At 59.3% G+C, this 21,646-nt stretch overlaps 1 protein-coding gene across 2 annotated transcripts in view; it reads left to right on the top strand.

Annotated features, from left to right (window-relative positions):
* HADHA (hydroxyacyl-CoA dehydrogenase trifunctional multienzyme complex subunit alpha) overlaps nt 1-21,646 on the top strand; it is a 28,866-nt gene that overhangs the window by 865 nt on the left and 6,355 nt on the right. For both annotated transcript variants that reach the window (XM_082047688.1, XM_082047689.1), the window contains exons 2-14: nt 4,478-4,519; nt 4,607-4,677; nt 5,410-5,543; nt 7,004-7,142; nt 8,109-8,228; nt 8,311-8,413; nt 11,746-11,868; nt 12,507-12,625; nt 13,493-13,549; nt 17,135-17,244; nt 17,521-17,655; nt 18,237-18,408; nt 19,812-19,898. In XM_082047688.1, the coding sequence (XP_081903814.1) occupies nt 4,478-4,519; nt 4,607-4,677; nt 5,410-5,543; nt 7,004-7,142; nt 8,109-8,228; nt 8,311-8,413; nt 11,746-11,868; nt 12,507-12,625; nt 13,493-13,549; nt 17,135-17,244; nt 17,521-17,655; nt 18,237-18,408; nt 19,812-19,898 (1,412 nt within the window). The remainder of the gene's footprint in view (nt 1-4,477; nt 4,520-4,606; nt 4,678-5,409; nt 5,544-7,003; nt 7,143-8,108; nt 8,229-8,310; nt 8,414-11,745; nt 11,869-12,506; nt 12,626-13,492; nt 13,550-17,134; nt 17,245-17,520; nt 17,656-18,236; nt 18,409-19,811; nt 19,899-21,646) is intronic.

Below are 21,646 nucleotides of genomic sequence, written 5' to 3'. Positions count from 1 at the left end.
CCGGGCACGCAGGTGTGTCTGTGGGGCGGGGGTGTCCCTGCGTGGAGGGGGAGAGTGGCCCCAGGTACGTTTGCATCTCCACATGTGGGGGGTCAGTCTTTATTTGGTGTGCGAGTGTCTGCAGCCGCCGGCCGGGGCTCTGTCGCGATGCGCCGGCCCGGCAGGCCCCGCTGCTCCCGGCTCGTTCGGCGCCTCCGCGCAGAGCTGCCGGCTGCCCCGGGAGGGCCGGGCGGGCTCGGGGAGGGCGCTGCTCAGTTCTGCACCTTGAAGGACGTCGGAGCCTGGTATTGACGTGCAGTCTGGCAGTGTTTCATTTAACCTCGCAGCTGTCTCGGGTGCGGTGTGGGAGCGAGTCCGTTGGTGAGCCGGTGTCTCGGGAGCAGGGCTGCGGTAATGACAGCGAGCAGGGCTGCGGCAGCGCCAGCGAGGGCTGTCCTTGGGTGTAATGGACAATATTCTTCATCACAAACTGTCCTGGAGCTGCTCTGCGCCTCCTATCACTCACCGTAATTAATAGCGCTGCTCTGCCCTAACAGAGTGTTTGTTAAATTGGCTGCAGAGCTCTCCGGGGCTGGCCAAGGGGGCAGCAGGCGGGCAGGGCTGGGAGCTGCAGAGCCGGCCCTGCCTGCCGAGCCGCACGCTGCTGCCAGCGGGTGCCCAGGGGACAGCACAGCTCGGCTCCTGGAGCTCTGGGTGCCAGCGGGTGCCCAGGGGACAGCACAGCTCGGCTCCTCTGCAGTTCTGGGTGCCAGCGGGTGCCCAGGGGACAGCACAGCTCGGCTCCTGGAGCTCTGGGTGCCAGCGGGTCCCCAGGGGACAGCACAGCTCGGCTCCTCTGGAGCTCTGGGTGCCAGCGGGTCCCCAGGGGACAGCACAGCTCGGCTCCTCTGCAGTTCTGGGTGCCAGCGGGTCCCCAGGGGACAGCACAGCTCGGCTCCTCTGCAGTTCTGGGTGCCAGCGGGTGTCCAGGGGACAGCACAGCTCGGCTCCTCTGCAGTTCTGGGTGCCAGCGGGTCCCCAGGGGACAGCACAGCTCGGCTCCTCTGCAGTTCTGGGTGCCAGCGGGTCCCCAGGGGACAGCACAGCTCGGCTCCTCTGCAGTTCTGGGTGCCAGCGGGTCCCCAGGGGACAGCACAGCTCGGCTCCTGGAGCTCTGGGTGCCAGCGGGTGTCCAGGGGACAGCACAGCTCGGCTCCTGGAGCTCTGGGTGCCAGCGGGTGCCCAGGGGACAGCACAGCTCGGCTCCTGGAGCTCTGGGTGCCAGCGGGTGCCCAGGGGACAGCACAGCTTGGCTCCTGGAGCTCTGGGTGCCAGCGGGTCCCCAGGGGACAGCACAGCTCGGCTCCTGGAGCTCTGGGTGCCAGCGGGTGCCCAGGGGACAGCACAGCTCGGCTCCTGGAGCTCTGGGTGCCAGCGGGTGCCCAGGGGACAGCACAGCTCGGCTCCTGGAGCTCTGGGTGCCAGCGGGTGCCCAGGGGACAGCACAGCTCGGCTCCTGGAGCTCTGGGTGCCAGCGGGTGCCCAGGGGACAGCACAGCTCGGCTCCTCTGCAGTTCTGGGTGCCAGCGGGTGCCCAGGGGACAGCACAGCTCGGCTCCTGGAGCTCTGGGTGCCAGCGGGTGTCCAGGGGACAGCACAGCTCGGCTCCTCTGGAGCTCTGGGTGCCAGCGGGTCCCCAGGGGACAGCACAGCTCGGCTCCTCCAGGGTTTCCAGGGGCACAGCACAGCGTGGCTCCTCCGGAGTTTCCCGTGGGGCGCTGGGTGCTCAGCACCACCGGCCGGAGCGTGGGCGGCCGTCCCGAGCCGCGCTGGCTCGCTCTGCTGCTGCCGGGCTCGCGCCAGGGCTCCGGGAGCTTTCCTGCCCGGCCTCCGTGGATGCCGTTGCCACTTCAGGGGCCGCGCCACGGCCAGGTGAGTGGGCAGGGACACAGCAAAGGCAATCCCAGGGAGCAGGTGGGAGGAAGCAGGTGCCGGCGGGCGGTGTGGACGGGCTGTTCTCAGCGGAGGCCTGGGAGCAGCTCTCTCAAGTGCCGGGGTCTCTGTCTCCAGACAGCCTTTCAGTTGGAGTGACCGAAGTGGTGAAAGTGGAATCGGTGTTCCAGGGGTTAATCCTCGAGTGGGTGTCAGTGGGTCAGAGGAGGTGTCTGTCTGTCCTGCTGCCGCTCCCTTCAGCGCTCTGCAGGAGGGTTTGTGTGGCTCTGGTCTTGGCGGGTCACCGTCGTGCTGCCAGCTGAACCGATGCCTGGAGCAGACGTGTCTGAGTAACTGCGCTTTAGGTTTAGATGTGGAATGTGTTTTCCAGAAGTATTCTGGGTTCTAAAATGAAACACTGTCAGGCTAAAGAAACCTCACTCAGATACCGAGCAGCCGTTACTCTGATGAGATTGCCTTTCCCAAAAGAGTTTGTATTCAAAAGCAGTGAGATTTATTCAGTTGTGCCTTTGCTATTTTTATTTTATTCCTACTTCATATTTTGTGCTAGAACTGAAAGTGGGATTCAAGGTTCAAGGTTTTCACGGCAGCAGCTCTCAGTCTGTTGGGAATGGCTGTGAAAGCGGGAGGTGTGTTAGATGCTAGAAGGAGAGAAAGTTAATTAGGCCATCCCCTTTCTGTTTTCACTGGAGTTTGTGTTCTGCAGGCGGTGCGGTTCTCACGCTGTCCCTGGCTCCGGGTGTGCGGGGACACGCCGTCACTTGCCTGGCGGCCGGGATTCGGCTGGGGTCGCTGTCCCTGCTGCCCTCGCCGGGTTCAGTCCTTGGGCACGGGAACGTGGCATTTATTGCGTTCGAATAGTGCCATTGGAAGCGCATCTGTTCTGCGGAGCAGCTGCGGCGGAGAAGTTGCTGTCAGACCACGCTCGGTTTTGTGTGAAATGATCACCGGTGCTTAGTTCCACAAGCACCTGAGTTGAGCGCACAAAAGGTGTAGGGAGACTGATGCTGGCTGCAGCCGTCACAATCGGGGATTGTCCTAGCCCAGAAATACTTTAAGCAGCTTTGGAGTGGAAACCGGCCCGCTCTTTGTTTATGAAATGATACCGTGGGCACATGACGCGCGCCGGCAGATGCAAACCTGTCTGCCGGGACAGGCTGACACCGAGTTTCCATCCGCGCAGCGTCGCGCGGTGTCCGGGCTCGGGAATGGAGAGCAAAGGGCAGCCCCTGCCAGCGCCCGGGACGCTGCGGAGAGGAGCAAAGGGCAGCCCCGCACCGGGACGCTGCGGAGAGGAGCAAAGGGCAGCCCCGCACTGGGGCGCTGCAGAGAGGAGCAAAGGGCAGCCCCGCACTGGGGCGCTGCAGAGAGGAGCAAAGGGCAGCCCCTGCCCGCGCCCGGGGCGCTGCGGAGAGGAGCAAAGGGCAGCCCCGCACCGGGACGCCGCGGAGAGGAGCAAAGGGCAGCCCCGCACCGGGGCGCTGCGGAGAGGAGCAAAGGGCAGCCCCGCACCGGGGCGCTGCGGAGAGGAGCAAAGGGCAGCCCCGCACCGGGATGCTGCGGAGAGGAGCAAAGGGCAGCCCCGCACCGGGGCGCTGCGGAGAGGAGCAAAGGGCAGCCCCGCACCGGGACGCTGCGGAGAGGAGCAAAGGGCAGCCCCGCACCGGGACGCTGCGGAGAGGAGCAAAGGGCAGCCCCGCACCGGGGCGCAGGGAGACGCCTCGGGACGAGGGCTTGGGCTCCTGCTCCCTGCCCCGGGTTTGCTGCCTGCACCTGCTGGGGCCTGTTCTGAAGGGTCCTCTCAGTGCAGGTCAAGGTCATCTGAACAGCACTGGGATTCGCGTTGCGAGGAATCATCAGGCCAGGTGCAATTTCTCAGCGGAACAAGGCGATCTGGGATTTGGGAGTCAGAAAAGCGGCATTTTGCTTGTGGACAGAACTCGTTCGCACCGTGGGCTCAGTTCTCAGAGCGCTTTGAAACAAGACAAGTTTGTCTAGCTGCTTCCATGGGTGATTAGTGGAGCTGGATCAAGCATTCTGGTGACAGGTGGGGGCACAGATCAATACTGTGTGTGCTGTTTTCGAGGCTCTCCAGCTGTATCCCCGAGGATCTGATACCTGGGGCAGCCCCGTTCGCGGGCGCGAGTGCTGTCGCAGAGGTGCTGTGGGGCGGCTGTGTTTGGATGGCAGAGAAGGTAACTCGCAGGCTCGAGGCTCTGCGAGGCGCAGCAGGGCCGGTGGCTCCGCCGGGCTCCGTGTGCGCGGGGCAGAGCGCCCTGTGCCGCCCGCTGCGGCGCTGGGGAAGGAGCCTTGGGGCGGTTCTGGCCCAGTTTGGCATTGCTGGCGGTGGAACGTGTGCTGCGAAGGTCACCCCGGCAGCGCGGGCTCTGCTGGTGACGGCTCAGGCTGCGGGAGCAGGAGCCGGCTCATGCGCGGGGCTCTGGGACACTTTACTTGGCGGGAGAGGGGAAAGGGGAGGATGCATTCCAGAGTTAAGCTGAGACTACTGAGAATTCCTTTAACATCTGTGCCATCTTTCCATCAGGTTATGCTTGCCGCAACGTCTCCACCTCCCAGGCTCTTCAGAGTAAGTGTAAAGCTTTTCTCTGCGAGTTGGGTGCTGTCTGAGAACCCACGGAGCAGAAGCTGATAACGCGTTTCCGTTTGTTTCCAGCCAGAACCCACGTTAGCTATGACATCAAAGGGGACGTCGCTGTCGTACGCTTCAACACACCCAATTCAAAGGTACGGCCGTGGCTGATGGGCAAACTGGTGGAAATGGCAGCAAGAGCAGTTGTGCGCTTGTACATTGAAAGTTCTGATTTAAGACTAAGGACTCGCCCAACCTGCAGCCTTTCAGAGCTGAAGTAGGAAAATGAGCATTTAATGAGACATCTGAAATTGCCTCAGGGAGATATTTTGTATATGCTAAGCTAGCTTGTCTCTCTCACTGACATGAGATACTGCCAAATCTTATTAGGTTCTTGGATTCAAGATGGTCAAGGAAAGTGTCTGTTACATAGAAAAAACCAATGTGGGAGCTCATGGGAAGTGTGAGGCCACGCGGCCGCGGCTGGTGAGGTTAGGGAGGAGCTGCCTGATGACCTGCTGCAGGCCTTCATCTCAGAGGCTTTTATTTGCTGTATTATCACACAAGATGAACTCACTTCTATAGCAAATCCGGGCTCAATTTGAGCACCCCCAGAGCGTTATAATTGTGCCAAGCAGTGGCCTGGCTGTTGGGCCAGTTTCTGCATGGCCTAGTCCTTTACTTTTCAGAGGGCGAATCTCAAAAGGCTGTGGAACTGCTGCTCCTCCTGGCTTGGAAAGTCTGTTTAGACCTACTGTTGGCTTTGGGTTTTTGTCGTCAGTCTGCCTGGTGTGCAGGTTTTCTGATGATTGAGTCCAGTACTCACTCAGGTTAAACCTCACTGTCTGCTGGGCTCCCTGCTTACAGTGTGTATTTGCTGCTTTCAGGTGAACACTCTATCCAGACAGCTGAACGCAGAGTTTACCGATGTAATGAATGAGATCTGGGCCAACGAAGCCGTCAAAAGCGCCGTCCTCATCTCTTCAAAGCCGGGCTCTTTCATTGCTGGAGCAGATATCGAGTGAGTCTGGGGCCCCGGGGCTGTGCGCGGGAGCTTCCCCGGCAGCCCAGCGTTCGGGGCCCGAGCTCCGGTGCGCGGTGGAGTCCAAGGGGTTTGTCCCTGGCAGCTCCCGGGTGAGGCAGAGGCTGGGAAGGAAATCTGTGTGCGCAGATGCCAGACTCGCTTTGACGAAGTTGGGACCTTGATAAAGAGGAGCACAGCTCGCCATTAAGCCCCATTTGGCTGTAACGCTTGGTTGCTCCTTCCTGCGTGCTGGGGCGCAGCCAAGAAAGCCCTGGCACCGGGTTGAGCGCTGTCCTTTGGTCTGGGACACGCCAAGAGCAGATCATTGACATGCAGGACTGGGTTTAAGCTGGGCCTGAGTGCTGGCAGCCTGCCAGCCTGGCCCCTTGGGCTGGGCTTGGCTCTGCAGCGGGGGGCACCCTCCCAGGGCGTGGGGCACCCTCCCAGGGTGTGGGGCACCCTCCCAGGGCGTGGGGCACCCTCCCAGGGCGTGGGGCGGCCCGTGTGGGTGCTCTCACTGGGATTTGGAGCGCCATTGGCTCCTAGTCCTGGCATCAGGCAGGACAGAAGAGTTGTTTGAAGACATTTAAAGCCAGAAAGCTCTAAAGAAAGAAGGCACATTACAAATTCAAAACCTTTTAACCTTTTTGGGTGGCTTCATTCAGGGGCAGGGACTGGGTGCATGTTGTGGGGAGGAGGCGGTAGCCAGAGCTGCTAAGCAGAGTTAAAGGACAGGCTGTGTTTAAGAGCTGTCTGCTGGGCTCAGCACTACGAGCCCCCTGAATTTCGCCTGCCTGGCAAATGCCAGTGGTCTCTGTAAGAATAATTGGCACAGGGAGTCGCTAATTGGCAGAGTGCAGCGTCAGAGCGCTGGCCGTCCGCTCCTCCAGAGAGCGATCCCGGGTCTCCCTCCGCCCGCCTGGCAGCGGCTCTGCGGCTGCCTCCGACCTTCCTCGCTCCCCAGAGGGCTCCTGGGCTCCCCACAAGGACACTTGTTCAGCTCCTGCGGGCGCAGCCCAGGGCACCCCTGCGCTCGGCAGCCCTGCGCTCGGCAGCCCCGCGCCCTGCGCTCGGCAGCCCTGCACCCGTGCGCTCAGCAGCCCTGCGCTCGGCAGCCCTGCACCCGTGCGCTCAGCAGCCCTGCGCTCGGCAGCCCTGCACCCCTGCGCTCGGCAGCCCTGCGCTCGGCAGCCCTGCGCTCGGCAGCCCTGCGCTCGGCAGCCCTGCGCTCGGCAGCTCAGCAGCCCTGCGCTCGGCAGCCCTGCGCTCGGCAGCCCTGCGCTCAGCAGCCCGCCCGCGGTGCCCGGTAATCGGAGACCGGGGCGCTGAATAGCTCCTGTCTGTCAGTCACCGGAGCTTGGTGGGAAAAGGGAACAAAGCCCTGGCAGCGCTGTCCGTTTCACTGCTGTTTTCTCAGTGCTTTTCCAGTCCTGACCAGCCTTTCTGCCTCCCTGCAGCATGATTGAAGCCTGCAAGAGTGCTCAGGAAGTGACTCAGCTCTCTCAGGAAGGACAGAAGATGCTTGAAAAAATTGAGCAGTCTCCAAAGCCCGTGGTCGCTGCCATCAGTGGCTCCTGCCTGGGAGGAGGACTGGAGGTATTGAACCACCCGGGTCTGGCAAGCAGTGGGAACTGATAGGCCGGGTCTTGATCCGAACGATGCCTGCAGGACATTCACGTACTACCAGAGGGATTTGAGACCTGCTGCGTTTGTTACATCCATTCAGATGAGTCTGTGGCAGGTTAATGGCTTGGTTGTGCTCCAGGGCTCTGCCGGGCTTATTTGTGTGGTGCTGTTGAGAGCTCGTCAGCTCCGAATCTGCAGGCCAGGCTGATATTTAGATGAGAGTGTCCCAGGGCAAAGCGGCAGTTCCCAGCAGGCGCTGGATCTGGGTAAACGCTGCTGGCAGAGTCCAGCCTGGAAACTGCAGCTTTTCAGATGAACTGAGTCTCGCATCCCAGCAACTTCTCCTCTTTTGGAGGCTGTTGCGAGCGGGCTGCGCGTGGGAACCTGGCCGGGCTCCTGTGTACCCCGCTCTGTCGCTCGCCACTTCGTCATCTCCATTTAGGATTTTGTAAACTCAAAACCTGGTAATTCCTGGGGCAAAGTTGTTACTGGAACAGAATAGCCTCGTGGCAGTGGAGTCTCTTCCGTTGCGTACCCATTTCTCAGCAGTTGCAGCTGTTTGCAAGCGCTGTGGTGACAGGTCTGGACTTGGTATCTGGTGATTAGCCAGATATCCGGGCTGACCTGCACACGAGAACATCCTCTGAGGGCAGCGAGTGAGTTTCACCCTTGGTGGTCTAGATGAGGTTTAAAACCAGCTTGGCTCAGGTTGGCCGCATCACGTTCCCGTCGTGTTTGCTGTCCCCTGCCCGCGTGCGCTTCTGGTGCCGGAAGGAGCGTCAGTGAGCGCAGGGGGAGCGGGGGCGCTGGAGCGGGAGGCGGCTCGGGTTTGGGAGGACGCGGGGGCAGGGCGCAGCGAGACCATTGTGCTGGCTGCCCAGTTCTTCTCTGGCCTTTCACAGGGAAAACTTTTGTTCTCTCTTTGCTGTTTTTAAGGTGGCCATCGCCTGTCACTACAGAATAGCAACAAAGGACAAGAAAACAATCCTGGGGACACCTGAAGTGTTACTGGGTCTCCTGCCAGGGGCGGGGGGCACTCAGAGGCTGCCCAAGATGGTGAGTAAAAGGAAGAACGTCACTCGAGAGCCCCTTCTGCATCGCACACTCCCAATCTGAACTCCCCTTTCTGCCCTTCCAGGTGGGGATTCCATCTGCCTTCGATATGATGCTGACTGGGAGGAACATCCGCGCCGACAGAGCAAAGAAGATGGGGCTGGTGGACCAGCTGGTGGACCCGCTAGGTCAGACGGGTGGCGCTCGGTTCCCTGGTCTGCGCTGTCACGGAGCCTCTCCACCTCACTGAAATCAGTAGCGAAGCCGTTGGTGCAGCGTCGGTCTCGGGGGGTAGAGCACATGGACTGCAGAGTCCCTAACCGTGCTCTGCAGTGCCACCTCCGTTCCCACCTTAGAATCATGGGCACGGGGAGCCTGAAATGTCAGGCTCCTGCTCGAGCTGAGTGAGCAGGGAAAGGTTAGCGCAGAGGGCAGGCCTGCAGAGGCTAATTATACAGATAAGAACGTGCGTGCCTCATTTATCATGTCAGAGGGACAGATTGCAGCCCATAATGAAAGGGGAATAGGTGACCGATGCCTACATTTATGCAGCCTGCAGATGTTAATCTCCGTGACAAGATCTTGAGAAGGAGCCAGCCCCACGGCCGCTGCGCTCTGAGTTGCCAGTGGGCTGCAAGTTGGATGCAGAAATGCCTTGCAAACTGCAGACCAAACTGCGCTTCCAGGTGCTCAGTGGGCTAGTGAATAATGTCTTGCTCCTGCTGCTCCGTCACCAGGGAGGCTTTCTTGGATGTGACTAAATGGAGGGGCAAACCCTGCACAGCCTCCCTGGAAGGGTCCGGTGAGCCTCAGCCAGGAGTTAGGGTGGAAAGGGCCGTGCCGGCTGGTGCTGCCGCAGCGTCGCACCGCGCTGAGCTGGGTTCCCCAGGCAGAGCGTGGCCAGGGCACCTGGTGGCCCTGAGCTCCTGGGGCTGTACAAAATAAAACAATCAGAGAGAAAAGGTGCCGCTGCCCACCCTGCGAGGCGCAGGAAGGCCCTGGCTGCGCGGTCTCACAGGCAGCGTTCAGCCGGATGGGATGTCCTCACCCGTGGTCTCGCTTATAAAATGGATCAGTAGTGCATGGGCTGGAGTTAAAATGGGCTGAGTAAGTGTTACCACTTTATACTTAAATGTGAATTGGCTTGTGAAAGCCAGCAAATGTGGTGGTTTATGTTAATGATGGCGCGTGGCTTGCTCAGAGGAAACCTGAACTTTCTGAAGAGTCTGGAATCCCGTAGGAGGAGCACAAAAATCCAAATTGTGTGTGAGCATGAGAGGCGTTCCGTGTTCGTTCAGATGGCAGCCAGCGCCAGCGGGCTTTCTGCTGCCCGTTCCCCTGTTCGTTCTCAGCGTCTGCGCAAAAGCAGCGTTAACTGGGGTGATGCTTTACCTGGGTGCAGAAAGCTTTGCGGGACAGAGGTGGCATAATCAGGAGGCAGCTTCATGGGTGCAGCCAGGTCCCCTGCAGCAGGGAGCTCCACGACATTCTCTGATCTATTTACTGCTGCGCCCAGATCTAATTCTGGCATGTGCCATTTATACAAGGAAGCAGATGTGAGTGGACAGCCCGGAGCCCCCAGGTTAGGACACTGTGAAATGCTGAGCGGTAACGGCAGTAAAGCAGCCCCCCGTGTGGGTTTCACCTTGCCTGGATAGTTCTTACAGCTCAGACTTACAGATAAACAGCTCTTTCTTCAGCTGTAGGATCAAAGTGCAGCGCTCGTTGGCGTTGCAGACCTCAGCTTTGGCGGAGGGAGGGAGCGGTGGGAGGGGGACAAGGGAGCGGGTGTCTGGTTTGGTGTTTGACTGTCTCCTGTGTCCGGAGGAGGTGGCTGCTCTGGGGGTGTCTGAGCTCCAAGGGCTCCGAACAGCGTCCGGGGTGCTTGGGGCAGTTTATAATGAGGGATAATGACCTGTAACCTCATCAGGTCTGTTCTGCTGCATCAGAGACAGCCCAGGGCTGCACCTGCAGCTGGTGGCCCTGTGCAGAGTCCCTGGGCATTGCTCCTTCATTAGTGACTTGTGTTTGCCTACAGCAACTTTGCACAACTGCCTCTTCAGCCCTGTGCTCCACCCTCCCGTTCTGGTGCTGCAAGTGCTGTGCTTGCAGGTTCTGCAGGTTCTGCAGCCTGCCCTCAGGGGTTGCTGAAACTCCTTTGGTGGTGGCTTGTGCACCTCGAATCCTGGGGCAGTTCTGGGCCCCTCACGCCAAGAGAGGCCTTGAGGTGCTGGAGCAAGTGGAGAGAAGGGACCGGAGCTGGTGAGGGGCTGGAGCACAATGTGATGGAGCGGCTGAGGGACCTGGGGGGTTCAGCTGGAGAACAGGAGCTGAGGGGAGACCTTCTGATCTCTGAACTGCCTGAAAGGAGCTTGGAGCCAGGGGGGTCGGGCTCTGCTCCCCAGGAACAAGCGCCAGGAGCAGAGGAAACGGCCTCAAGTTGCCCAGGGGAGGTTGAGGTTGGATGTGGGAACAATTTCTTCCCCAAAGGGCTGTGGGGCATTGGAACAGGCTGCCCAGGGCAGTGCTGGAGTCACCAGCCCTGGAGGGCTGGACAGACGGACGTGAGGTTCTCAGGACATGGGGCAGTGCCGGGGCGGGTTATGGTTGGACTCCATGAGCTTGAGTGTCTCTTCCAACCGAAACGATTCTGCGATTAGTTGTGGGACAGCTCTGGGTCAGGCGGGTGTGACTCTGGCTGTAGCTAAAGCAAGAGAGAGATTTCCCGCACCCGAGCTCGAAGGCTAAGGTTCCGTTGCACATCAGCTCCAGCACAGGTGATGTTCAGGGACACGTTGCTTTGTACCTGTTGTCTGTGTGTTTAATAGCAGACTGTTGGTACGATGGTATTGTGCAGACCTAGCGTACCACGTAAGGAGAGGTGCAACAAGAGGGAGGGGGGCAGAACTCCATAAGGTCTGTTGAGATACAGGGTGTCTGCCATTATGCAAGATAAAAGGTTGAGGAAATAAGGGCACAATTTGCAAAAAGATGGTGCGGTGCTGAAACTGGTCCAGAGAGGTGATGGGACCTCTGTCCTTGGAGGTGTGCGGAGACTGCCGGAACATGGCCCTGAGCGTCCCCAACTAATCCCAGAGCTGGATTTAGCTGTGAGCTCGGTCCTGCTTTGAGCAGTGGGCTGGACGGGTGGCCTCCCGTGTTCCCTCCCACCGAAGCCGCTGGCGGTTGCGCTGAGCAGCATTGGTGTTAGAGCGCCGTGCTGCGCCGGCTCCCGCGGGCGCTGCCGCTGGAGCGCCGTGCTGCGCCGGCTCCCGCGGGCGCTGCCGTTCGAGCGCTGCCGTGTAACGCCCTGGGCACCCAACGCCTCGGGGCCTTCTTAGAGTTCCCTGCTGAGCCTTTCCATCCTAGTTCAGAACCAAGAGAAGTCAAACAGCCAGGGAGCAATTGAGTGGTAGCGGTTCCAGGGAACCTCGCGTTGCTGTCCCATCCTTCCTTGCCTTCCCGCATCCTCATCCATCAGTGATAACTTTGCTGCTCAAGACTCCTCGTTTGTTCCCAGGGCCGGGCGTGAAGACTCCAGAAGCACGAACCATCGAGTACCTGGAGGAGGTGGCAATTGACTTTGCCAGAGGACTTGCCAACAGGACGGTGTCTGCCAAAAGATCCAAAGGGCTAATGCAGAGTAAGTCTGGGGGCATCGCAGGCAAATCCCGAGGGACTGTGGTCACGATAATCCAGCTTTGCTCCTCGGGGATGTGTTCATACTCCTGCTTAATTCCGTTTTCAAACCGAAGTTATTCCACATTGCAGTCATCTCGAGCCAGGTGGTTGGTGGGGCAAACATTGCTCTGCGATCTGAGCAATGGTGGCGCCGCCAGGGCTGCCCGTGGCGGCTCCGGGAGCGCAGGAGGAGGAGCCGGGCCCAGGACGGGCCGTGGCCTCCAGAGCACCGTCCAGCCGGTCTTGGTAGCGAGTTCTGCACCAGGCTTGTGTAATCAAGCACGCGGGTCTGCTCTGCACTGGTCCTCGTCAGCAGCACCTTTGTGCAGGTAGCAGAGCCCCAAACAGTGACACCTCCGCGTGGGTTCTACTCCACAGGGCTCAGGCCGTCACCGCCTGGATTCGGAGGATATTTTAGCCCTAAATTAGACTTGTCTGAGGCTTCTGAGCAGACCGTGCTACCTGTGGCTGGGTTTCAGGTGCATGTTGCTGTTGCAGATATGCAATATTCAGACCTCTGCTCTATCTTTCCGGTTAATCATTTAAAGACAGGCTGTGCATATCACACTGTGCTAAGACGTGTTCTTTCCCCTCTTGCAGAGATAACAGACTATGCCATGGCTCTTCCATTTGTGAGGCAGCAAGTCTACAAGACGGTGGAGGGCAAAGTTCAGAAGCAAACCAAGGGACTGTACCCTGCTCCGCTGAAGATCATTGAGGTAACTCCCGCTGCGAGGCCCAAAAGGCTGCGGTGAAATCTGTGGAATAACGCGGCAGCAGCCAGAGGGAAGGTGGTTCCTTCCCGAGTCGAGCCGTACATCGTGATCTTCATAGATTGTCTTGACGAGTGCGAGCGGTGTGGTGTACCGAGCATGCATGGCAAAATTCAGAATAGCTTCCCAAAATATGGTCAGTTTGCACGGTACTGGTACCAGTAAGGGAAGATCAAGAATCCCGATCAGGAAAGGCCTGGCTGGAACGCTTTGTCCATGAAACTCAGCTGCAGTCTTTCCGGGTTTCCTGTACAGTCTCTAAAATGTTGGGTTAACCTCTTTGGAGCCAGGAAGATAGAAATTGCTGGTTTCGTAGCACTGGTGCCACGGTACTTTAGAATCATAGAATGCTCGGGATTGGAAGGGACCTCGAAGGATCATCTAGTCCAATCCCAGTTAGTCCTGAGTTACAGACATTGTATGATTTACAGACACTGTCCAAGGCTGAATCCTTATTTTAAAAAGGCTTTTCACGATTTAAGTTGTTGCCAAGAGTTCTTTAAAACAGGTGAGTGCCCCTGTGAGTGCGAGCAGCGGCGTGGCCGGAGCACCACGGCCGAACGCAGCCCTGCAGCCGCACGGCGCCGGTGCAGTCAGCCTGGCGGGGAGCCCCCGGCCACGGCGCTGCTCGGTGCCGCGGGGACAGGGCGATGCGCTGCTCTGCTTCGGGCGCACGGACGGGACGCAGGAGCGTGCCCTGAGCACTGGGGAGGGGTCCCTGGCGGAAACGGGACGCAGCCGAACAAGCAGTGTGGGTACGGCGAGCTGCTGGCAGACGCGCACTGACCGCTGTCTCTGCTCCTGTTCGACTAGGTTGTGAAGACCGGTCTGGACCAGGGGCGCGACGCGGGGTACCTCACCGAGTCCCAGGTAAGGCGGGAGCCCCGGGGCTGGCCGGGGAGTTGGGGGTCAGGGCTCTTCATCCGTGAAAGCAGGTTCTGCCTTTTCTCTGCCTGCGTTGGCTTTTTGAGTGGGGAACAGCCAGCGGATTCACTGATCTGGGTTTCACGTAACAGGACTTGGATTTCTCTGCGTGTCTGAGCACTCTTGGGTTTTTGTTTTTTTTTTCTGGTTGTCACACGGGACAGGTAACCCGGAGGTGCGGCTGCAATACTGTCAGTCTCGTCATTGTTTCCAGGCAATTTGGTGCACACAAGTAATTTCCTTCAAGAGTTAACTTCCATTTTTACCACTTTTCTGTTTACCATTTTTCACCATCATCTTTGTTCAGGGTGTTGATTCTCCATTGCTCCTGTTTTGCAGTTTGTCCTCTTCTCTAGTCCAGATGCTTTGTGCTGGTGCTTTTCCACCCTTGGATAACTCTGGGTGCTTCTGAAAGTGAGGTGTTCTTTCTCAGGAGCGGTTTCTCACCCGGACAGGACTCCGGGTCCCTCGGTCGAACTTACCCGTTCAGTAGCCGCTCCAGTCAGCGCGCTGGCTCCTACTGGCCCTTCGGGGGGACCTGGGGCTGGAGAACCAGGCAGATGGGAACTCTGTGAAGTTCAGCAAAGCGAAGTGGCCGGCGCTGCCCCGGGAGCAGTGACGCGGTGGCTGCAGAGCGGCCAGCCAAGGGCCACAAGGGCGGTGGAAGGGAACGGGGTGTCCGGCACATGAGGGGGACTGGGAGACCTGGGCTGGAAAGAGAGCTTTGTCAGGGATAAACACCTGGCAGGAAGCAGTAAGGAAGGCACAGCTGCACTCTTCTCGGTGGGGTCCGGTGGCAGAATAAGAGATAATGGCCACAAACTGAAGTGGGAAATTGCACTGAAATATGCAAACAGACCTCTTCGCTGTGGAGGCGATGGAGCACTGGGATGGGTTGCCCGAGAGGCTGCGAAGTCGCCCCAGGTGGTGACGCTCGGATCCCAGAGCCGCCTGCTCCAGTTGGCCGTGTCCCGGGCGGCGGGTGGGACACGACAGTCTGCACGACAGTCTGCACGGGTCTCCCTGGCATCACCTCCGGTGCTTCTGTGATCCTGCGAAACGGCCTCGGGCCGCCCTTCCTTCCCCGCCAGTTCCGGGTGTTCCTGGCACGTGGGCTGGGTTTAGCACCAGGAGCAACCATTGAGGGTAGTCAAGTCTTGCACTTTGAAAGCCTGGCAGACTTCTCCTGTCCTGCTCGCTGCTTCTCCCCGTGGCACGTCCAGCCTGTGCTGAGGTGAGCAGGTGCTGCAGAGGTGAGGGCGCACACACGCGTGTTTGCGCACACACACACACAGACACACACACACAGACACACGCACACGTGCGTTCACACGCACGGCGAGCTGGGCCTACTGGTGACACAGGCCGCCCGCAGACGTGGCCAGTGATGGACGCTGTTCCTCCTGCTTGGCTGCTCAGAACTGCAGCTCACGTTTACACCCCCCGCTGAGCAGCTGGCTGTGGGTGTTTCATCTGTCGGTTAACTGGCCGCAGGGCTCTGTCTGCAGGACCTCGTGTCCTACGCGCTGTCCGGTGCTGCTCGAGGTCTGCTGGCGGTGCTCGGGGGAGCAGCAGCGCTGGGTGTGGCGGTGGGACGGGTGCGCAGGTCCGGGCCGGAGCAGGCGAGCGCGCTCACCAGTTCTGCGTGACCCCTTTATTCTGCACACACACAGAGTCTTTGTTCTCCCGTGCTTGTTCATCCTCAGCCATCTTCATCCCTCCCTTTCTCTGCCTTTTTCTCTGCCCTGATAAACAAGCTGCTCCTAATTAGCTTTTCCTGACTAGTCGCAGTTTTGCACGTCTGTACTCCTGTTGGGGTTTCCAGCACTGGGGAGGCAGGTAATCCCGGCTGCCACAGCGAGAGCACCCACAGCCTTCCCATCAGGGTGTCTCTGCGGCTGGGTCAGCGCTCGCGTCTCTGCCGGAATCCGTCCGTCCCCATGGTGCTCAGTCACTCGGCAACCGGCGCCAGCTCCTGGCGCTGCCGTCGCCTCCCGCGCTCTGTCCTGCCGGTCAGCGGCTCCTTCTGTGTCTGTCCTGGTGACAGGGTCCTGCTCCACACGGGGCTGTCCCCGCTACCTTCACAGCGACCTCGCGGCAGTGCCCCGGCTGTTCTGGTTGCGCATTCCAGCCACGTTTGCTCTGGTGCTGAATGAAAGGCTCGGGAGACGTGTTCCTTACTGAAAAGAATGAAGGGTTCTTTTCTTCCCTGAGAACAGCAGCAGGACGGAGATCTTCCCAGACCCTCTAAAGGATAAGTGTCAGTGTCACGTCTGTCTTTCATGCCCCCTGTTTCCCTGACGAGGGGACGTGCAGGTTCTGCTCCAGGCTTGGCGTGTCTGACGTTTGAGCCGTCTGTGCCGCGCAGGGTGGCGGCGGAGGAAGGCGCAGCCTGCTCTGACTGCGCTGCCCTGGGAGCTTTCCTCAGCCCACTGGGCTCAGAAAACGTTGGGTTTCTGTTGCTTTCTGCTGTCTGCTGTCCTCCTGACTGCTTTCCTGTTTCATGCGGAGCCCTGGGAGTTGTGCAGCCTTTGGGTTTTGTTGCCTGTCAGTGATCCTCCAAAAATACAGGGTGTTTCAGATAGATGGACCCAATCTGGATAGGTCACATGGAACCCCAAAACTTGGTGCTTTCAGATGCTTTAAATTGCCCGTGTGGCCCAGAGGCCATCGGGACCTGGGGTGTGTGAGGAAGAGTGTGGGCAGCAGGTCGGGGAGGTGAATCCTCCCCCTCTGCTCTGCCTGGGGAGGCCACATCTGGAGCTGTGGGGCCAGTGCTGGGCTCCCCGGGTCAGGGACCAGGAGTCACCGCAGAGTCCAGGGAGGGACACAGAGATGCTGAGGGCTCTGGAGCATCTTTGTGCTGAGGAGACTGAGAGAGCTGGGGCTGCTGAGTGGAGAAGAGAAGCTGAGAGGGATGCGATCAATGATCAATAGCTCAGGGTGGCTGTCAGAGCATGGACCAGACTCTGCTCAGTGGTGCCCAACGCCAGGGTGAGGGGCAACAGGCACAGACTGAAACACAGGAGGCTCCATGTGAACAGGAGCAGAAACTTGTTTGCTGGGAGGTGCCAGAGCCTGGCCCAGGCTGCCCAGAGCGGGTGTGGAGTCTCCTGCTCGGAGACATTCAAACCCCCTGCACCCACCTGCGGGATCTGCTCTGTGACCGCGCGGGATCTGCTCTGGTGACCCCGCGGGATCTGCTCTGGTGGGGCTGGGGATCTCCAGAGAGCCCAACCCAGCCAGGCTGGGATCTGTGATATTGTTTATGAGAAAGGACATTGAACAAGTGGTTTCCTGCAGCTTTCCAGCAGCCCGTATGGGAGGCAGTGGTGCAAACTGGGCTGTGTTTGGCTCAGAACGTGCCCCTCTGCAGAGGATACACGTGCCCTGTCCGTCCGTTTCCGAGCAGGTTGCTGGGCTGGGCAGGCCCCGGGCTCGCTCCGCTCTCCCCTCGCCACGCTGTGACGTGTGCATGCTGGAAGTGAGACAGATGCCAAACTCTCTGCTTCCCTCTTCCCTTCCTTCCAGAGCTTTGGCCAACTCGCCATGACAAAGGAGTCCAAGGCGCTGATCGGACTTTACCACGGGCAGGTGCGCTGCAAGAAGAACAAGTTCGGAGCACCTAAACAAGAGGTCAAGTAAGTCTGAGCGTGGGATGCCCCAGGCAGCAATTGGAGAACTTCTACTGAACGGTTTTTGGGACAAGCAGCCTAGAGTCCTGCGGAGAGGGACGTTTCCAGCCTCCACACGGCTAGTCCTCTGTGCTTTGGAGGTCTCGCCCACAAGTGAAATCTTCTTGCATGACCTCAGTAAAAGTAGTGCCTGGGTGGAGAGGATCTGAGCGAGCTTGATGGTGACAATGGAATCCAGCTGTTTCTAGCTCCAAATGTGTCCCCCCGTCCCTTTCCGTGCAGGACGCTGGCGGTGCTGGGTGCTGGGCTCATGGGAGCTGGGATCGCCCAGGTGTCCGTGGATAAGGGACTGAAGACCATTCTGAAGGACACGGCACAGAAGGGCTTGGATAGAGGACAGCAGCAGGTCTTCAAGGGGTACGTGAGCTAAAAGGAGTTTGCTCGGGACGGGATGGGGCTGCCGTTAGTCCAAATGCTCCTCTGCTTTCAGGCAGTCGGGAACTCCTGACACCTCTGTTCCTTCTACATCAGATGTCACAGAAATGCTTTCTTTTAAGGTTGCCCCATGCAGTGTGCTGGGATATTGCTACGAAATAGGCCCAGTGTATTCAGCCTTAGCTCCTTAGGTAGGTAGATGACCCAACAGATGATTGCTTTAGCTTTTAGATGTAGCTTTTAGATGTAGCAGCTGAGTGGGGAGGGAGCAATCCCGCTGCCCAGAGCCTGTTTCAGGGGAGGCGTGGGGCCAGGCCTCGGAAAGCTGGGTTTGCGTCCCCGTGCTCAGCAGTCACGGTGCCGCGCCGTGTGCCACCTGGACCGCCAGGGCTGACCTGCAGAGCGCGGCACCGGCCGGGCTGTGCCAGCCTGGCTCTGCGGGCAGCGACAGGCCTGCTGCACCAGGGACGTGCTTGGGGCCAGCTCCAGCAGGGAGGGATCCCTCGGCGCTGTGGCGCAGCCCGGGCTGTCCCCAGGGCTGTGACAGAGCTGTCCTTCCCCAGGCTCAACGGCAAGGTCAAGAAGAAGAATCTGACGTCGTTTGAGAGAGACTCCATTCTCAGCAACCTGACGGGCCAGCTGGACTACAAGGGCTTTGAGAAGGCGGACATGGTGATCGAGGCTGTGTTCGAGGACATTAACATCAAACACAAAGTGCTGAAGGAGGTGGAGGCCGTGAGTATCGGTTCTGAGCAGCGTGTGCCAGCGGTGGCCCCTGTATGGTGGGGACTCGGGTGTCCTGTCCTGCTGGGCTTGCCACGTCTCCTTTGCGCTGTGGTTTGGTGCTTGGTGCAAGTGATTTCTGTCAGTGCGTTGGGTGAGTGTCAAGGGCAGCCTTTGTATTCGCTGGGGATGTTCACTGTGTGATAAGGAGTCAGCAGTTCGTGGCTGAACGGGGCAGTTCTGACATTCCCTGACTCCTGGGAGCAGCTCAAAAAAATATTCCCTGTATCTGAGCACACTGATATGTCAGTAATGTCCTTTGGTATCTCCACAACTTGTGCTCCTTTACTGAACTGTCTGCCTTGCTGCCACTGCTCTGTGCAAGGGCAACTTGGGGAAATAACTGTATGGTAGAGGAGCTGGTCTGTGCCCCTTCACAGAACCCCAGAGTGTCAGGGGTTGAAGGGCCCTGGAAAGCTCATCCAGTGCAATCCCCCCATGGAGCAGGAACACCCAGCTGAGGTTCCACAGGAAGGTGTCCAGGGGTTGGAATGTCTGCAGAGAAGGAGACTCCACAACCCCCTGGGCAGCCTGGGCCAGGCTCTGCCACCCTCACCCCAACAAGTTGCTTCTCCTCTTCCAGTGGAACCTCCTGTGTTCCAGTTTGCACCCATTGCCCCTTGTCCTGTCCCTGGTTGTCACCAGAAGAGCCTGGCTCCATCCTCCTGACACTCCCCCTTTCCATACTGATCACCGCCGGCTGACCGGTCTATAGTTCCCCGGGTCCTCCTTCCTGCCCTTTTTGAAGACTGGAGTGACATTTGCTTTCCTCCAGTCCTCGGGCACCTCTCCCGCTTCCCAAGACTTGCCAAAGATGATGGAGAGCGGTCCAGCAATGACCTCAGCCAGCTCCGTCAGCACCCGCGGGTGCATCCCATCCGCACCCATGGATTTATGGTGTCCAGATCACCTGACTGCTCCCTAACCCAGTCCTCACCAACCAGGCAGACTCCTCCACTGTCCTGCCTTCCCCTGGGCCTCAGCGCTGCGGGATCCTCAGGACAGCCCCGCAGAGCAGAGACAAAGAACATTCAGTAACTCTGCCTTCTCTGTATCTTCTGTCACCAGGACACCCTTTCTGAAGTCGTCATTGCAATAGTCTGACAGGAACGTGGGGACTTTAAAAACTAATGGACTAGGTGACCTTTGAGGATCCCTTCCAACTCAAACTGTTGTGTGATTCTAATGCTGCAGATCTGGCTGGGGCTGCTGCTTCAGGATTAGTTTCCCATGCTGTCTGTCGTGACAGAGAAAACCAGCTTTGCCGTGTTCGTCAGGGCTGCCAGGTGCCAGTTCTCGCTGCACGTCACTCCGGAGCCCGTGCGTTCACACTGTCTCTTCACCCTCCTTCACAGGTGATCCCTCCGCACTGTGTCTTCGCCAGTAACACGTCTGCCCTCCCCATCAGCCAGATCGCTGCCGTTAGCAAGAGGCCGGAGAAGGTGAGTGTCCAGCGCCGTGTGCCTGCTGTGGGTCTGCGCTGGGCTGGGGGCAAACCCTGAATCCTGGGGCAGTTCTGGGCCCCTCACGCCAAGAAACCCTTGAGGTGCTGGAGCGAGTGGAGAGAAGGGACCGGAGCTGGTGAGGCGCTGGAGCACAAGTGTGATGGAGCGGCTGAGGGACCTGGGGGGTTCAGCTGGAGAACAGGAGCTGAGGGGAGACCTTCTGATCTCTGAACTGCCTGAAAGGAGCTTGGAGCCAGGGGGGTCGGGCTCTGCTCCCCAGGAACAAGCGCCAGGAGCAGAGGAAACGGCCTCAAGTTGCACCAGGGGAGGTTGAGGTTGGATGTGGGAACAATTTCTTCCCCAAAGGGCTGTGGGGCATTGGAACAGGCTGCCCAGGGCAGTGCTGGAGTCAGCAGCCCTGGAGGGGTTGAGAAGGTGCACAGAGGAGGTTCTTAGGGCCGCTGTTTGGTGTCAGATTAGGGTTGGACCCGATCTTGAGGAGTTCTGTGACTGTGCGCAGCGCAGCTCTGTGGGGCGCAGCCGGCCTGCGGACGTGCCCGCGGGGTCACCGGCGGGGCTGGGAGTGCGCCGGACGGGGAACCGGCTGCGCTGGGTTCCATTGCGCCCAGGGCACCTGCGATGCCCGCCGGGCGTGTGACGCGGGCGCTGCGGGACACCAGACAGGACCCTGCGGCCTCTGAAGTGGCACCAGGGGTCTGTGTCACCTCCCGAGAGCTGAGCATCATCCAGGGCAGCTTCGATATAAAACCAGGGAAATGTTTCCCCCTCCTGTGAGGAACCTGCTTTGCCTGCCTGGGGCTGCAGAGAGCACAGGTTGATGCTGGAGATGATCCCATCTCCCGCTGCAGCGGGTGGGCCGGGGGCAGCAGCGGCCTGGGCAGGGGGAGGGGAGGCTCTGGAGCTGGGCTGGAAGGCGTCACGCGGGCGCGGAAGCAGAGGAGCCCCGCGCTGGTTCCCGAGCCCCCGGGGCCCGGCCTGTGGGCAGCGCTGCCTCGGCTGCTCGTCCTCCTGCAGGAGCTGCTTGGGCATCTGCAGACTGGACTGGATGGTCCTGGTGGATCCTCCCAATGAAACACTCTGTTCTAGCGCCCATAGAGTGGCAGCACGTGTCCCCACCGCCTGAGCTTCCTGTGGCCTTCGTCACCCTCGTCCTGGTTTGCCACTGAACCTCAGTTGCATCCGAAATGCAAACTGAGTCATATTTGTTCAGACTGGCAAATAACATCCTCTTTCTGTATAAATTGCCTGTGTAATGGCTCTTTATGGGGAAACGCATAGGAAATCAGTTAACTAATTAGTGTATATTCTTTAATTAGGTTTGCAGTCTGCAGCTCTCCTGCAAGGTGCGTCTGACTTATACAGATCTTAGTGCCAAGTGTAGCTTCCAGGAGGCACAAAGGTGACGTGCTGGTTACGCGGTCACGTTAGGAAGGTGAGGCACGCAGCCGAATGGTCTCGCCGAGGTGCTGCTCCCAGCGGAAGGCTGCGCTTCCTCTCTAATTAGTTTCTGGAAATGCGCCTTCTTGTCTTTAAATTCACTTCATCACCAAGAAAAGAACCGAAATATTCACGAGCAGAACACGGGGACTCTGCCCAACGCCGTGGCTGTGGTTCTGCGCTCAGAGCCCCGAGGAGGCAGCGGCGGCGCGTGGCTGCGCGGCCGGCTCGGCGCCTGCCTGCGTGCCACGCGGTGCCCGGCGCTGCCGGGCCCGAGCTCAGCGGAG

The sequence above is a fragment of the Streptopelia decaocto genome (assembly GCF_964273445.1).
Source record: "Streptopelia decaocto genome assembly, chromosome: 3".
Taxonomy (NCBI): domain Eukaryota; kingdom Metazoa; phylum Chordata; class Aves; order Columbiformes; family Columbidae; genus Streptopelia; species Streptopelia decaocto.
The sequence above is the reverse complement of the archived record's forward strand: the minus strand, read 5'-3'. Positions and strand labels throughout refer to the sequence as shown.